The sequence below is a fragment of the Rana temporaria genome, chromosome 3, assembly GCF_905171775.1.
Source record: "Rana temporaria chromosome 3, aRanTem1.1, whole genome shotgun sequence".
Classification (NCBI taxonomy): Eukaryota; Metazoa; Chordata; class Amphibia; order Anura; family Ranidae; genus Rana; species Rana temporaria.
The window spans coordinates 97,554,012-97,571,689 of record NC_053491.1 but is presented as its reverse complement, the minus strand read 5'-3'; the positions used below and the strand labels follow the sequence as shown (position 1 = coordinate 97,571,689).

Below are 17,678 nucleotides of genomic sequence, written 5' to 3'. Positions count from 1 at the left end.
ATCTGCCAGTGGGGAGACTACCTTGTCATGTCTTTACCACAGGGTTTAGGGTGAGTGACAGACTGTGGGTACTCCCTAGGGTGGTCGACTCTGCAAGGTCTCCTTCTCCCCTCCATATTTGGGTGGCTTGGGCTCTATCCTCCCCTTCCCCCCACTTTTTCTCCACTTGCCTGCTTTTCTGGCCTGGGTGGGCTAGTGTCCACTACCTCGACGTGTGGGGTTCCTCAGTTTTTCTGGTGGCTCAAAAACTTTCTGCGATACAGCCAGCAGCCATTTTGGTTTAGCCGCAGTGGCTATTTTGCTGGGGCCTGCTCTTTTAGTATCAGCCTTTTTTATGGGGACAGGTCTGGCTGCCATTGTGGGTTAGTCACTCTGCCATTTACTCTGCCTTGGCTTGCAAAACAGGTGGAGCGAGGACCACGTGGCGATCATTGTTGTGTAGTCGCACGTCTGTGGCCTTTTAGCACTGGGTCTGTGATAAAGCGGCAGGCTTCTCCTTGGGCTTGTGGGCACTCCTCCATATGGCTTTACTCAGTGGCGTGGACACTGCACATAGCACTGCTCCTAGGTGGTCTTGGTTACAGATGGTAAATTCTACTGGGATTCCCCTATCTCTGTGGCATCCTGTTGGGGGTGGTTTTGGCTCCTTTACGTGGACATTGGTCTGGAGGGTGAGCTACTGGAGTCTCAGAAGCACGTATCTCCCACCAAACCCCACATAGAGGTGACAGGGTCCTCCCGCCCTTGCCTTTCCACCCCCTTCTCCAGTTGATTCTGAGCTGAAGTCCAGCTCAACTGCAGTTGGCTCGACATTTCCTACAAGCCCAGAGGGTGTGGTCCCCAATTCCTCAGCTAGCAAGAATGATTCCCCTACCACTGTCGTTATGCAAGAAAAGGTACCTGGTGTCCGCACTCGTTACCTCTCTGCAGGAAACTTTAAAAGTGTAGGATAGCTCTGGGGCTGCCAAAGAATTGTCTGTCGACTTTGATAATCACAAGCCAGATTGTTATACTAAGGTTCTTCCTTACCCTACCTATTTTGATCAATTTATTTACAAAGATTGGAAACACTCGAAGAGTTCCTTTGTAGTACCTAAATGTGTTTTGGTCCATTACCCCTTTGAAGAGGCTGGATTGATTTAAATGGGGTGTGTTTCTCAGATACTTATCAAGAGCCCCCTCTTTGGAATACATGTGCCTCGACTACTTTGACTACCATGCTATCTTTATGGTGAGTTACTCAGATTGGGTCCGGATGGTTCCCTATTGGGAAGTCGGTCATTCTATTTCAGGATTATGTGTACAAGAATATTGACTGATTATTAATTGTACCTGAATTTCCCACCCGAGAGGCAGTGGCTTTACCTTGGCTTACTGATTTGCACCTCTATGAGCTACATATACATGCTATGAATTCTTGTCTATCCTACTGGTCAATATTATTTTATTAAAGATTAGGAGTGGAGCAGTGTATTGATTCTATTACATGTGCTCCTGGAGAAGGATTTCCAAAATGCGTCGAGTCCATATGTGAACTGTAATCAGAATCTTTGCAAGTTGTGAACCCCTATGTGGAGAGCAATTTTAATGTTGTGTAATATATTTTTGATGGTACATAAGAAAGTTTTGTTTTTATGGTATTCTGTGGCGATCACTTCTGTTGTATTTGAATGATAAGCGATTTTTAACTGTTCACTGAGATGCCAATTTGTTTTTCTAACAATAAATATGTGAAACTACTACACAAGATCACACCCTCTGCTAATCTTATTTGTACCAATAGAGAATTCTTCAGTCACCTGGAGGTACTGCACATCAAAGGTTAACCCTTCAGACCAGCAGTTACCCCTGGAAATTCCATAAGGACTTTATGAATTTTCTGCTGAACTCATTACACATCTTTAAGTTCACCTTACATTTTTGCATCATATTTACCACTATCCATCATGGCCACATATGTGTTGGATGCTTTGATCTTTTAGCTGTTGTAGCCCTTGAAGGAAGTGAAGGTAGGGCTGGTTACCCATGAGAGAGGTAATAATATAATATGTTATCTCTGAAGAACATCTTAGAATGTGACTTGCCAACATCTCTGCTTCCATCACTATCTACGATACCATGGTAATAGCAATACCCGCTGGCTATTGAGCATATTAGTTCTAACACCTAATATGTGGATGTTCAAACCTCAGCTTGGTGGAAAAGCTAGACATTCTATTACCCAGGGCAAAGACTCGGTTTGGCTCCCCAACCGAAGAGGACAGTGTCAGTAATTCTTTGTTTGAATAAACAAAAAAAATTGTATAAAATATACACAGTGTCACAGATATGCACAATCATAAAAAAAATTAACTCTTTCTTTACAAATGATTTTGCATACACTGAAAATAGTCAAAGAGCCAACATTTTATCTGGTCCTACCTTAAAGAAGACCTTCATTAAAATGGCCAGGGACTGTTTATCAACAACTGTTGGGACAGTGAACACTTTGGTGAGACATACGTATATACCTTATAGTGCACGGGTAGGCAACCTCGGGCCCTCCAGCTGTTGTACTACATTTGCCATAAGGCATTGCAAGGCTGGCAGTTACAATTACTCCCAGAGGCATGATAGGATTTGTAGTTCTGCAACAGCTGGATGGACCCAGGTTGCCTACCCCTGATATAGTGCAGGAGTCTGTCAAACTGGCCAAAGATGGTTAGACATTTCACAATCTCTTCTCCCCCCCCCCCCCCCCCCAGCTCAGTCCACACAGCCTCCTCTCCAGCATGCACAGCACCCTCTCCCCTCCTCCCCAGTCTGCACAGCCCCCCATCTCACTCTGCACAGCCCCCCATCTCACTCTGCACAGCTCCACATCTCAGTTTGCACAGCCCCCCATCTTACTCTGCACAGCCTCCGCAGCTGACCTCACCTTAGATAATTCATAGGAATGGGAGATTTCCTTTCTCCTAAACGCCGCTGGAGGACATCAGTGCCCTGCCCCCTCAGAGAAGCAGTACCTGTCCCCAGACTGCCTGACTCTTGCGGGAGTCCCTTCTGGTGCTTTGCCAAACAGCACATCTCTTCAGAGGTGTCCTGGCTTGTACGCATTTCCGACATCCCTCCAGATGGGCCGTGCCAGGCACAGAAGTAGTAAATCCACTGTCACTACTCCTGTCAGTGGTAGCATTCCTCTGTGTGGATCCCAGGCTTATGTTCCCTAGTTTTGACCCTGCCTCAAGTTTACACATCAAATCCTTCAGGCAGCTCTTTGAGCTGTAGAGAGCCCCTAGATTCTTTTTTATTTGGGCCTGTTGTTGTTTTGTTTGCAGTGTTGCCCACTTCTCAGCTTTACTGTTTTCAGTTCCAGTTGCCTTTAAATCTCACTAAATGAACAAGAAAGCATACTGGATTTTTGTACTTTTCAAATAAATCACACAGGCCACACGCCCCATCCTTCTGTGTTGGTGGTATTGCTCTTGTTGCTGCCTGTTTGTCCCAGGTATGCTGGGAGTGGAAATGGTTATACCCAGTGGCGTACCAGGGGTGGGGGGGTGCCACACATGGGGGGGTATCAACATTTTACAACATCCCAGCGTGCCCCCTGTCACAGTCCTCTCCTCCCTCCTCCTCTCCACCTATATGTGTGTGTAATGCAGATCGGTGATCTTCTGCTGTGTCACGGACTTGTATCTGAAATGTTCGGCAGCCACTGTAACAGTCCTGCATCCTAGACCAGCAGTGATAGATGGCACACTGTATTAATGCCAGAAAATTTAATTAGTGTGATGTGTATCATAGGAGCTGGTCTAGGAGGCAGGACTTTCTTACAGCGTCCCCCCACGCAATTCAAATCCAAGCTCCATTATACAGTGGGAGATCGCCTCTGTGTGATTCAGGCACTGGTGGGCTGCATTTGATGGGCACTGGTGAGGCTGCATAGATGCATTGATCTCTTGTAGTATGTCTGCAGTCTCTTACCATCTCTTGTAGTATGTCTGTAGTCTTTGACCATCTCCTGTATCATGTCCTCAGTCTCTAACCATCTCCTGTAGTATGTCTGCAATCTTTTACTTAAACTTAAACACATTGCTAATAGTATTCGCTATCTGTTTATGCCGAAGGTAGGACTGTGCAGGGGAGGCAGAGGGTAAACGGGGGCATTGTGATTAGAGAGATGGGGGGGGGGGCAGACTGCAAAGGGGCACTGTGATGGGGGGAGGGGGCAGTGAAATTTGTGCAATAAATATTCTTGAAGGTTTTGCAAATTTTGTGGGTGTTGCATACCCTGCAATTTTTCTCATTGGAGCCCTGCAGATACAGCAGCTTTTGATGATTTCTAAACCACTCCTATACAATTTAACTTTCAGTATGGGCACAGACAAACAAACGGCTATTTGTTTAGAATAACGAAAGGTAGGAATCTGCAACAAAGTTTGATCAAATCCTTGCAATGTAGATTGATCACCCAGAGGGGATGTTTTTTTTTTTTTCTTAACAAAAGTGGGGATACTCTTTAAGTTTTCTTTTTTTTTTTCATATTTAAATCTTTTATTTTATTTTTCTTTTATGGTAAGGTTCACAGAAGGTTAACATATCTTATACAATGGATACATAATCATATAGTTCTTATCACTACACACTTATGATGGGCTAGCAAATAAACAGGTGGGGATTCAGAAACTTAAGAAGAATAAACCAAAAGCAGTACCTCCCCGGTCCTCTTGCTCTGTTCCCATGCCCGCCTGCCTTTTATCAGTAACTTCTTTTCCCGTTTCCTAATACCACTGTATTGACCACACACTTCTTCCTCCCCTCTGTTCCCTTGTCCATTCCTATACCCCACCTAACCCCCCCTTAAACCTAGAATCAACATAATCCTCTACAAAAAAATGAGAAAACCCCGCCAACCCCCTCCCCTCCTCTCCCTCCCCTACCTCGCCGGAGACGGACGGATCCTCCCTTACTTCAACCCTTCGGCCTCTCCCATTTCACTTCTACCCAAAAAGGATTCTTCTCTCCCCTATCTATTCCTCCAGTAATCTCTTCCCCTCTTCCGTATTCATAAACTGATTCCAACCTGTCCAAGTTTCTACATACTGTTCCCTTTTGTTCCGGGCTAAGAGGATCAGATCTTCTATAGCTCCAGTCTCTCTCACTCTATTGAGCCATCTCGCAATAGAGGGTGATCTACTGTCTCTCCATTGTAATGTTATTCCATTTCTGGCAGTATTTATCATGTGACATATCACCATCTTTTTGTACTCTCGCACTGGGATTTGTGAGCAATGGAGCAGAAAAAAAGCTGGATCCTCCTGAATCTGGTACTCCGTAAATTTTTGAACAATTCTCTGGACTTCCTTCCAGTAATCTCTTACTTTTGCACAGGACCAAAATATATGCAGCAAGGTTCCCTGCTCCACACCACATCTCCAACAATACTCTGAGTAGCCTTTAGAAAATTTATGTAACCTTACTGGTGTATAATACCATTGGAACAATAGTTTATAATTGGATTCCTGTATTCGCGTAGATATTGAGGAGTTTAGTGCTAAGTGAATTATGTATTTACGTTGAGTCTGTGAGAAATTTCTCCCCAGATCTCTTTCCCATTTCCCCAGTCCCGGCAACTCAAAATCCTCCTGAGGGGAATTCAATAGTCTATACATCTTTGAACTCACTCTTTGTATTGGTTCCTCCTCGTCGCAGTATTGTTCAAATTTTGTTAGTTGTCGCCGAAAATTAGATGGTTGTCCCAGGGATCTTAAAAAGTTGCTTATTTGAAATGCTTGCCAAAAGGATAACTCATAATTCCCTCCTCTTTTTGTTAGGGCCTCCAATGATGGCCACATACCAGTTTGCAGAAAATGTGATACCTGTACTTTACCCCTTTGTTTTAATTTATTAAAAACTGCTCCTGCTGTACCTGGTATGAAGCCTGGGTTCCCTAATATAGGGAACAGGGGACAACACTTCGATGAGAATTTTGGATTTTTACATATTTTAGCTGCGATTGACAACGTTGGGCCAATTATGGGATGTTTCTTCATCTTACTTTGCAATAACTTATAACACCAAGGGGCTCTACTTAGTGTTATTGGACAGGTCTGCTGTTCTACCTCAACCCACCTTTTATAGTGTCCATTTCTACACCAGTCTATCAATCTCGTCAAATGTGCCGCTTGATAATATTTGGCAATATCCGGGACTGCCATCCCCCCAAAACACTTGGGTAACCTCATCACCTCTTTCTTAATTCTTGCCTTTTTCCCTGCCCAGATGAATTTCATCAGGAGGGCACTAATTTGCCGTAGGAAGGCCGATGGTATCAATATCGGCAGTGTTTGAAACAAATACGTAATCTTTGGCAAGATGCTCATCTTGACTATATTATTTCTGCCGAACCATGAATATAGTCCATGTTGCCATTTCTCAAGTAGCATTCTTATTGAAGTAAGAAGAGGTGGAAAATTTATTTTAAAAACTTCTTTTATGTTTGCTGAAATCAGGGTACCCAAGTATTTTAGCGCAGTCTTCCACTTAAAACCAAAGTTTTGTTGTATAATTGACTGTTTCTGGGGTGTCATTGACACACTCATTGCTTCAGATTTTGCTTGGTTTATTTTTAGGTTGGAGAGCTCTCCGAATTTAGCGATTTCTTCGACGAGATTGGGAAGAGATACGTGAGGGTTTGATATAGTAAACAGCAAGTCATCTGCAAATGCGGTTATTTTATGCCTTCTCCCCCCTATCTGTATACCCTGTATATCCGGATTTTGGCGTATTTTATTTAATAAGGGCTCCAAAGATAGCACAAATAGTAGCGGTGACAGGGGACATCCCTGGCACGTTCCGTTTGTGATTTGGAAAGTTTTAGAGAACATCCCGTTAACTCTCACTGAGGCACGTGGGTCTGTATAAACACTTCCTATCCACCTTAACATATTCTCCCCCAGGCCCACGTGTCTCCGTACTGAGAACAGGAAATTCCAGCTCACTCTATCAAAAGCCTTCTCGGCATCAGTATTTAGGAACACGCAAGGGATGTCCCCGTCAGTGGCCTCCTGCACTAGATTAAGAACCCTTATTGTACCATCTCTTGCCTCCCGTGTAGGAACGAATCCGACTTGATCCATATCAACTAGCTCGGGTAACCATACTTGGATCCGTCTTGCTAGTAACTTCGTAAAGCGTTTTAAATCGGAGTTTAACAATGAAATCGGCCTATAGCTGCCGCACTCCGCCGGATCTTTCCCATCTTTGGGAATGACTATAATTTGAGCTAGTAATGCGTCCGGCGGGAACCCAGCCGTCTGGCCTACTGCATTGAGAAACTCTGCTAACTGCCCTCTCAGTAGTGTTACAAATTCTTTATAGTATCTTATCGTATAGCCATCCGGTCCCGGGGCTTTCCCTTCCTTCATAGTTTTTAACGTTGCCTCTATTTCTTCTATCGAGATGGGGGTGTCTAAACTGGCCTGAGCTATTGATGGTAACCTAGCTAAGTCCATTGCTGAAAGATATTCTTCTATTTTGGGTGGGGCTACTGGTAGCTGTGCCAAATTATATAGAGAGGAGTAATATCTCCCAAACTCCTCCACTATCTCTTTTGGCGTACGTTTTAATTGTCCCTTCTTCCCCTTAATTTGCGGAACATACGTTTGTTGACTCTTCTCTTTCAATTTCCCAGCTAGTAGTTTACTACACTTGTCTCCAAATTCGTAATTTATTTTCCTTCCTCTTTGTATTATTGCTTTGGCCTTATAGCGTAGGATCTCTGTCAACTGCCTTCTCAGGTGGCTCAATTCTCTGCCTGTTTGAGGGGACTCTTTAAGTTTTCTTTTTGGTTTAGGACATGCTTTCACACTTTTCCCTAATCATTTATTTACATAGTCCTGTAAAAATCCCAAGATGTTGGGTTATATAACCAAATATGAATTCTTACTCATTATGATTTGGGGGGGGGGGGGGTGGTTTTAAGAATTCAGTCATTCATATAGTTAATTATATTAGATTGTCCTACTTGATGGTACCCTATCTTCTCTGCACACAGGGGGAGCAGCTGGAGTGGTGTCACGAATTACAGGATCTGTGGGGAAGGGTTTGGCAGCCATCACCATGGATAAAGAGTATCAGCAGAAGCGGAGGGAAGAGATGGGTAGACAACCCAAAGACTTTGGAGAAAGTCTTGCCAAGGGAGGTAAAGGTTTTTTGCGGGTAAGTCTCTTCAGATTACTTGGAAGTTCAAAGACTAGGTCCTTACGTTGCATAATAAAAAAAAAAAAATAGTAAATTTATTTATTCTGTTTATTTTTATGAGGGATATTAGAGAAAAAAAGCAGGACATGTATGACCTAAAATGCATACAAAGTTTGTACTGTATATGTAAAGTGTTGTCAGCCTGTGGTTTGCACTCTAGTTTGTTAATTTGTTGTCTATCAAGTCTAGACATGCCTCTTCCAGACCTTAAAGGGTCACTAAAGGAAAAAAAATGTTTTGCTGAAATGACTGTTTACAGGGTATAGAGACATAAACGTTAACTGATTCCTTTTAAAAATGATTACAAATAGATAAAAATCAATCATATAATGTGCCTGCAGGTTAGTTTTACTTTAAAACTGGTTTCATGTTCCTGTGAACTAGAGAGACACACAGAACAAAAACAAACAAATCCAGGGCAGTGTTTTGTTTTTAAAATGAATCTGATTAGTTCTGTTAAGTTTTAGACACACAGTAATGACAGCTTAGACCACTGTGAAAAGCTCCCAGTACTGTGGTTATAAGGAAACAGACAACCAGGAAGTGTGGAGATCACAGCAGAATTACAGCAACTTCAAAGCAAAAACGAGCAATGAGGACATGAAACCAGTACTGCAGTAAGGTAAAGGAAGCTATTTAGCTAAAAAAAAAAATTCCTTTAGTGATCCTTTAAAGGCAGCCCTGTGATCAGCTGAAAGTGTGCGCACAGCAGGCCAAACACATTGCTGCTAATTGCAAGGCGGAGGCTAAGTATTGTCAGCCTTGCAACAGGAAATATCACGGGTAGGCTCTCCCGGTAAGAAACTTTACAACAGATTCACATAAAATAATTAGTTTAACCCCTTCATGCAGGAGGGTAAAACAAATATTAAAGGGAAACTTCCTCTGCTGCAGTTATCAGGGAGAATGATGTTCGCACCCCCTGGTGCCTCTCAGGATATATGATGACGATATCCCAGGGGGCATCGGGAGCATCCATTCACCAGGGCAGAAGGGGGTGGGCCTAGCGGCACGTCATCAGGAGGTTTTCCTGTGCCAATGACATCCCAGAAGATGATGGTGGCGTGGGACCCGAGTGTCGGCTACAGAGAAGGGGGGATCTCCATGGTACAATGCAGGATCCGCTGGGTGGGTGAGTATCCTTCCTGTGCAGGCACTGCATCATGTATGCAAGGGGAATAAAAAATTAGGCAGGTAGGGTAAAGTTCTGCTTTAACGCTTGTACACAGTTGTGCAACTTTGACATGTGTTAGCAAAATTGTACATATCATCGCAATGCCTCAGTGTTTTTTTTTAGAACAAATTGGGCTTTCAATTGGTGGTAAATGGTAATGGATATGCCCTGGTTTTTATTTTTTATTATCAAGGGAAAACTTGCACACATTAGTGTAAAAATCTTTTATTTTTTTTATTTAGCTCCAGCTTTCTTACTATTACTATAATCTACAATCAAAGAACCCCCCCCCCCCCCCCCCAAAGTGAACTCTTATACTCCTGATGATTGCAGCAATAGCACATATGTGGTGTATATTTGTTGATTGTGCTTGTAGTAGGGCCCAGAAACAATAGTGCGCATTTTGCTTTTTTTTTTTTATCCTACCTAAAACACACCGACACTAACTGACACTGGTAGCAAATTAAAAACAATATATTTTTTTTTTCTTAACTCCCACCTAAAATACACTGACCTTGACCTCTGACAATGACCTAGACCAGGGATATGCAATTCGCGGACCTCCAGCTGTTGCAGAACTATATGTCCCATGAGGCATAGCAAGACTCTGACAGCCACAAGCATGACACCCAGAGGCAGAGGCATGATGGGACTTTTGCAACAGCTGGAGGGCTGCTAATTGCATAAACCTGACCTAGACTAAACCCTGACTTAGCTATTTTTTTCTTTATTTTCTTTCTTTTTTTATTTTGTACGCACACTCTAGCAAAGAGAAAAAGATACAGGGTTTCTCTACTGGGGCCTGCCAGTTTCCAGCCATTAGTATGAGATGTGGGGCTCTCGATGAGAGCCCAATCTTTGTGTAGACTCAGTGTAGAGAGTATGCTGTGCAACACGATCTTAGCAAGAAACACACGTATGCATATATGCGGTTTCATGAATAAAGACCCACTTTGTGAATACTTGCATACGCTCATTGGGTATGGCTTAAAGCGGATGTTCCGCCAAAAAAAAATATTCAAAGCCAGCAGCTACAAATACTGCAGCTGCTGACTTTTAATATTAGGACACTTACCTGTCCTGGAGTCCAGCGGCGTCCGCAGCAGAGGACGAGCGATCGCTCGTCACCCTGCTGCTCCCCCCTCCATCCACGCTGAGGGAACCAGGAAGTGAAGCGCTCCGGCTTCACTGCCCGGTTCCCTACGGCGCAAGTCACGCCGCGCCCGCCGATTGGCTCCCGCGGTGTGCTGGGAGCCGAGTGTTCCCAGCACACAACGGGGGGGGGGGGCGACGGGATGTGACGCAATGCCCGTCTTTTGCTCGTGAATGCCGGGCCGGAAGTGGGTGCAAATACCTGTCTTTAGACAGGTATCTGCACCCCCCTCCCCCCTGAAAGGTGTCAAATGTGACACCGGAGGGGGGGAGGGTTTCCGATCAGCGGGACTTCACTTTAGGGTGGAGAACCGCTTTAAGAACACTGTAAATAGTGAGGCATGATGCCAAACATACAAATAGATTTGGGTTTTACATAAACTTTCACAATAACATTTTTTTTTGCTAAAATCAGACTCGTCCGTAAGAGCCGGTTCACACTGGGGCGGCACGACTTCGGGGGCGACTTGGCAATTCGTCCTGAAGACGACTTCAGAGGCGACTTGCAAAATGACTTCTGTATAGAAGTCAATGCAAGTCGCCCCCAAAGTCGTACAAGAACCTGCGTCGCTCCTATTAGAACGGTTCTGGTGAATAGAATGGGACGCGACTCGTCAGGCGGCTGAGTCGCCCCAGTGTGAACCGGCTCTAAAGTGAACTGGTTACGTTTTCCATGTAAGTGGTCAACCATACCAATGTTCAACTTTTCCCGTAGCAAATGTACTGATCTATCAGTTTAATAATCTGAATTAAAGGAGCATCTGGGATGTGAGCTCCTGCCATTGTGCTGTTTAAGTGTGTTGACAGTAAATATTATCTTTGTCAGGAACTAGCAGAAGAAAACAATATTTTTGTATACTATGATAAGTAAGGGATTATAGGCTGGTATTTAATTGAAATAGCACCCAGCACTTCTTGAACACAATGATCCAAGCTTGGAAGCAATGTATTATTTCAAAATGTAGATTACATTATTACTCATATATCATGTTTCAGCCTCATGACTGGAACTGGGGAATTTGTATGTTCTATATCACATGATCTCTTGCTAGTGATATGTTGTTTATCCTGTCTAATCCAGCAGTTGCTTTTTAAAATAGCACTATTATATTGACATGAAATTAATCTCTCTTATTTTATTAATAATCTGTTCTACTGAGAAAAACAGCTTGCCTTTCTCTCATGTTATTCCACTTTAGACGTGCATGCTGTTTAAATTGTCTAGAAGGAAACTGTTACAGATCTAAATTACCTAATTTTGCCATCTTTTACTGCATTACAAATTTACTGCTTTGTTTACCCTTCACCCTTCAGGTTTTGTTCCGTTGTATAGCTGATAAAACTTCCAATGCAATGAGATACTCTGTATTACCACAAAAGCTGGTTGGCTCTGCATTTAGGTTATTTTTAGGACATTACACAAAGCAGTACTGCAGTGTTAATGTCTTTGTTAAGCTGGGAAACATTGGTTTTATAACCCCAAATCCACATATTCTATATTTTGAACATTGAAGTTTTTATACTGTATATTATTTTGTGTAGTACACCTTGTTAGTTTATCACTACAATCTAATATTTCTTGGTGGGACTTTAGTTTGAAATAATCTTATGCCAGGGAGTCCGAATCCAGAAGAAAATGATCATGCTAAAAACAATCCAGGCGCTAAGAATCATGCTGAAAGGAGCCATCATAAAAAAGAACATTTACCTGTGTTTGCCGGTGTCTTTGCTGTTGTATATTGATCAACAGCATCATACTTTATTTTGCTAATCTTTAAAAAAAAAAAAAAAATCACAATAATCTAAAGCAGATCTCAAAATTTCAAGTCCTGAGCTACTAGCCAGGCCCCAAGAGTTACTCGCCACCAGTTGCCCCACCTAATTCATACACTGCCCTGCGCCTAATTGCACCCGTAAACACGCCCTTCGTAGATTATCTCATGGAATGACAATGTTTTATGCAGAATCAAGTTACAAAATTAAATATTACCAACAACAACTTTAACAAAATGGAACAGGGCACTGGGGGCAGACCAGAGGAACAGGGCACTGGGGGCAGACCAGAGGGACAGGGCACTGGGGGCAGACCAGAGGGACAGGGCACTAGAACTGGGTCTCTTCCCCATTCTCTTGCTGTCTCCTCTGCAAATCCCATCCATCCTCTCTCTCTCTCTCTCTCTCTCTCTCTCTCTCTCCCATTCATCTCATCATCAGGAGCCTGTGTGTGCAGCTCCACGCTTGCATGTCCCCACTTCCCCCTTTTATTCAGGCTGGCAGAGAGGAGAGGAGCTGCAGCACAGTGGGAGGAAGTACAATTCAGCGCTGAGATCCACACAACTGCACAGCCATTGACACCATAGCACAGCACACACTGACCGCGCACAGCACACATTGAGACCAGTCTGTTCACAGTGCTCAGGCTAAACTGTTGGACACTTACATAGAGCACAAGGAGAAGAAAACTGCACAAACTAGAAGGCTGCCGCTCTCATGTCAGGGCAACTTTCAGTGAGTGCTGCACCGGAGTGGTAATTTTTGCAATCCTCCACCTCACTCATTACTTTCTGCTCTCCAGCTACATTGGTCGGGGCCCGGGGGAGGGGGGCAGGCTCAGAGAGGTCATACTGTTGGGTCCCATGGCTTAATGAGAATTGTAAGGAGAGCACCTCTGTACTGCTCTGCCTGTGCTCGGCTCACCAGACTACCTTTCCCGAGCATGCACCTTTCCTCTTCGGCCGCCAATCTCATCTGGACTCTAAGTGTAGGCACAGATTGGAGGGAGATTGGTCATGCAGCCCTGTCATCACTCGCCCCCAGCTTAAATCCACTCGCCAAATGCTAGTAGGCGAGTGGAAATTTTGAGGACTGATCTAAAGTATTTAAAGCGGGGGTTCACCCCAAAAAATGTTTCTAAGATTACATCCAGCATACTAACGACATGTAAAGTATGCTGGTATTTTTTTTTTTTACATAGCGTGTAATTGTAATTGTTGGAAGATTTTCACCAGACGTCAATCAGCTAAGCTTTCAATAGGAACGCCCAGTCCCGCAGTAATCAGAACCCGGAAGCCTGGGCGAAAATAACAATTACACGGTATGTACAGAGAAAAAAAATAATATTTTCATGTCGTTAGTATGCTGGATGTAATCTTAGAAAAAAATGTTTGGGTGAACCTCCACTTTAAGTGAAATGGTCATTAGTAACTTCATCTTAAGCTAGCATTTTTTAGGACAATAGGGTTCACTTGAAGACTCTGAATTGCGTAGGAATTTTTTTTTCCTTGCGTTTTAGCATATTTTTTTAAATGTCGACCTCTGAGCACCACTGTAACGCAAAGATCTGATGGAGCCCTGGAATCCCCAAATAGCAATGCGCTCTAATCTGCAAACAGTGACCAACTTCTGAGATTTCTGGCTCAGGTCTACCTCTGGTGTCTCACTGTTTCCTAATGTGGTTGCTCATCTCAGTGATGACACTAAGGCAGGGTTCACACTATTTACAGAGCGGCTCACAGTAGGGGGTCCGGTGCGTCCCTTTTCACCGTTTCAGAGGCGAATAAGGTTCGATTTTTTGCCTGAATTTGGACCTGAAAGACACACATCACTCTTCTGCAGTGCGTTCCGCAGCCACCTCGGGGATGTGTGAACCAGCTCCATTGAGAGCTGGTCACACTCCTGTCATGCAAGCCCAAACTAATGAAGCATGAGAGCAGAGGAGAAGTGGGAACATTTGTCTAGGTAGGGGGTATATGGTGGTGGGGTATGGTAAAAGGTAGGTGTTCCTAAAGAACATGGTTTATTTAGACATACCCATTCATAGATTGCAAGCTCTAACGAGCAGGGCTCTCTGATTCCTTCTGTATCATATGGGCTAGCTACGGTGACCAATTTAAGTCAAATGTTCTAAGAAAAAAAGATATCTCTCATTGGAAATGCACTTAAATCTTTGACAACCTTCATTTTATTCTTTTTTTTAATCAGATTTTATTTTTAATATTTTTTTTTTTTTTTTACAAGGAACACATAGACATATGCGGAACACATAGACATACCTTGCGGGCGCGCTCCCGTGTTATACAGTCGGCGATCATAGCCGCCGAGTGTATGACTCAGCCCCGTCCCCCGACGCAATGCGTCATTGGATTTGATTGACAGCAGTGCAAGCCAATGGCTGCTCTGCCAACTATCCAAAGAAGAGCTAGCTGACTGGTCAAAGATCCAGTCAGATATGGTTGGGAATGTGAGTGTCCACTTCAGGACAATTTGTCTTCAAACCACAAACAACGCATGTATAACAGTAATCCACTTTGGTGGCTTATACACTGAAGAGTCAATATAGCCCAAAAAACATACAAGAGCATCTACTGGAAGATTGACACCCAAAATACCATTAAGTGTGCCCATGATCTCCCCCCGATACCTCTGAAGCTTTGGACACTGTCATAATAAATTTATTAGAGACCCCAAATTGCCGCATTTATGACACGCCGAATCTGCTTTTAACGTGGGCGATAATCGTCGGATATTTTTTTACCTTAAGGCCCCTTTCACACTAGGGCGGCGGATACATCACAGCGGAGTCCGCCAGCTCAGCAGGAGATCTCTGCGTGATCTCCACTGAGCCGGCGGATGACAGGTGCCTCTCTGCTCACTGAGCGGGGAGGGGCTTGTCCAACGCTGCTGTCTCCTATGGAGAGATCTGTTGAAAACGGACAGCATGTTCGTTTTCATCAGATCTCATCCGATCCGCCATGGACGGATGGCGACATTTCGCCATCCGTCTGATTTTAGGGGATCGGTTCAGATGTCAGCAGACATGTCACCGCTGACATTTGACACTCCATAGAGAAGAATGGAGCGGCCGTTCATGGCCGGCCGAAAAAAATGATAGGCGGACCTGAACGGCCCAATTATGTGAAAGGGGCCTTGTGCATAGAATGCATTAAGATTTTTTAAAAAATTACTTTTACAACCCCTTTAGGCCAATATCACACAGGAATTCTGGGGTCATTTTATTCCTAATGTATTTTTCATCTGTATCCACTACAATAATGCCTTCCTCCCCTGACAATGTTACATTTTATGCATTCATTTGTAAATGCTATGAATCATTTTTTTTTTCTGTAACAGGCTTATAGATAATGTTGTGAACATTTTAAAAGGGCAAATTTTAAAACCGTGTCTCTCAATCAGGGTTCCATGGAACCTCAGAGGTTGCTATGCATGCCTTGAGCAATGAACAATTTCTTCCTCTCAGATAAGTTCCCACTGACACCATTGATCTTTTAACTTTTATCTGTAACGGGGTAATTCTTCCCACCGACCATCACACTAATGTATCATGAGCTGTAGATTACAGTTTTAGGGGACCCCTGCTGAAAATGGTTCCTCTGTGTTGAAAAGGTTGATAAGTGTTATAGAAGATCCTTCTATTGTTCTGTAGTGACCGTTTTTATTTATGTAACAATAGTGCCCTCTTGAGGAATTGATTATTAAAGCAGTAATAAGTAACCACATACAGCACTCTAGTCCTTCTATGTTCACAAACAATGATTATACCCAAATCTACAGTATGTTACATTAAGTGTGTACAGCTGTATTTTTTTATATTGATAATGTATTTTTTATTTATACAATAAGTTGCATTCATCTAGCCAGACCTAGGTATATTTGAGACACTGAAACCCACATTGAAAGTCTTTTATCAGATGTTTTATTTTTCTATCCTGAGCATGCAAACTAACCTGTATAAATGTACAAAAGCAGGCTTTGTGTTACCAGTCATGTATCTATATACTAACAATGGAGTGCTGTGAAACACGTAATGCTTGGGGACTCCCTGTTTCCATATCTCTACAAGTTGGTCTATTCTGAATAATATTGCGCTGCATCTTAGTTTTGATGCAGAGAAGCTGAAAACGTTCCCAGAATTCTCCTGCTCCTTAGGAGACACAAACTGAATTGTTGTGCTTATAAAACTGCTATTTCCATGAATGGCAGAATACATATCAATCTGAAGTCAGGGTTCAGTGGACAAACTGTCCATAATATTCATTGGGATGCTTACTTCTAAGTATGTTTCTTTTGAATGGTAGCATACTATGTTCTGAGGAAATCGCAAATTTAGTTATGTGCGCCTTCATGTCTGCCCTTACTGCATTGACAGCCCTACCATAATGCTAGTTGTTTCCCCAAAGTGTGGCCAAACCTATATCTGTTACATGATGTAGCCTTAGCTCCTGGGAATTGTAGTAAGCGGTATTATTAGCCTGTGATTTACCATCTTTTATAACTAGAGTATTTTTCAACATTATTGTAGTAATCTACTTGCAGATTTTGTCGTTACAGGAGTTCAGCTTTCTTATCTTTTGTTGTTTTATCCCAGAGTTTGGCTTTAAACACCCCATATCTAAAAAATTAAAGAATGGTTGAAAGATGCCAACCAATGTTTGGCATGCAGACATCTGTCCTGAGAAGAAATATATATTTGATTCCAGAGAATGTCAAGACTTTATCAGAGACTATTAAGCTTTTTACATTTAAATTCTTAATTATGCAAGATCATGGTAACGTGACAGTCTTTGTAACCAATTGTATCATCCTCTGAATTATTTTACCATTTCTTTCAGGGTGTTGTGGGAGGAGTGACTGGCATAATTACCAAGCCTGTAGAAGGTAGGTACATCCTGGATCCACAGGCTGGCATTTCTCTCATGCTTTTCCTGGAGATTGGAATGTATACAAATTGTCTTTAGACTGTGTGAATTTTCCATAACTGCTTATTTGACATGACTGCATGGCAGCTCTGTTAGCAGCATTGGGTGAATAGTTCAAATTACTGCGGGAGATACAGATATTCTTTATGGCAAACAGATGGCTCCAGCCGATTTGGGAAGGGAGATCATTTACATGCTATAATACTCTGTAGAGTTTAGGAATGTTTGCTATATGCATACTACAGATAGGGAGTGTTTTGAAGCCAAGTAATTTTCAAATGATTTATTCTAATCTATTGATCAAGTTGTGACTTCCTGTCAGAATGAAATTGAGAGTTCATTAATTGCTTTATTTTATTTGTACAGAAAAAAAAAAGTGGCACAAAACAGTT

At 42.9% G+C, this 17,678-nt stretch overlaps 1 protein-coding gene across 1 annotated transcript in view; it reads left to right on the top strand.

Moving 5' to 3' along the window:
- VPS13C (vacuolar protein sorting 13 homolog C) overlaps positions 1-17,678 on the top strand; it is a 388,870-nt gene that overhangs the window by 330,094 nt on the left and 41,098 nt on the right. The window contains exons 77-78 of the mRNA XM_040343051.1: positions 8,039-8,202; positions 17,200-17,245. Coding sequence (XP_040198985.1) covers positions 8,039-8,202; positions 17,200-17,245 — 210 coding nt within the window. The remainder of the gene's footprint in view (positions 1-8,038; positions 8,203-17,199; positions 17,246-17,678) is intronic.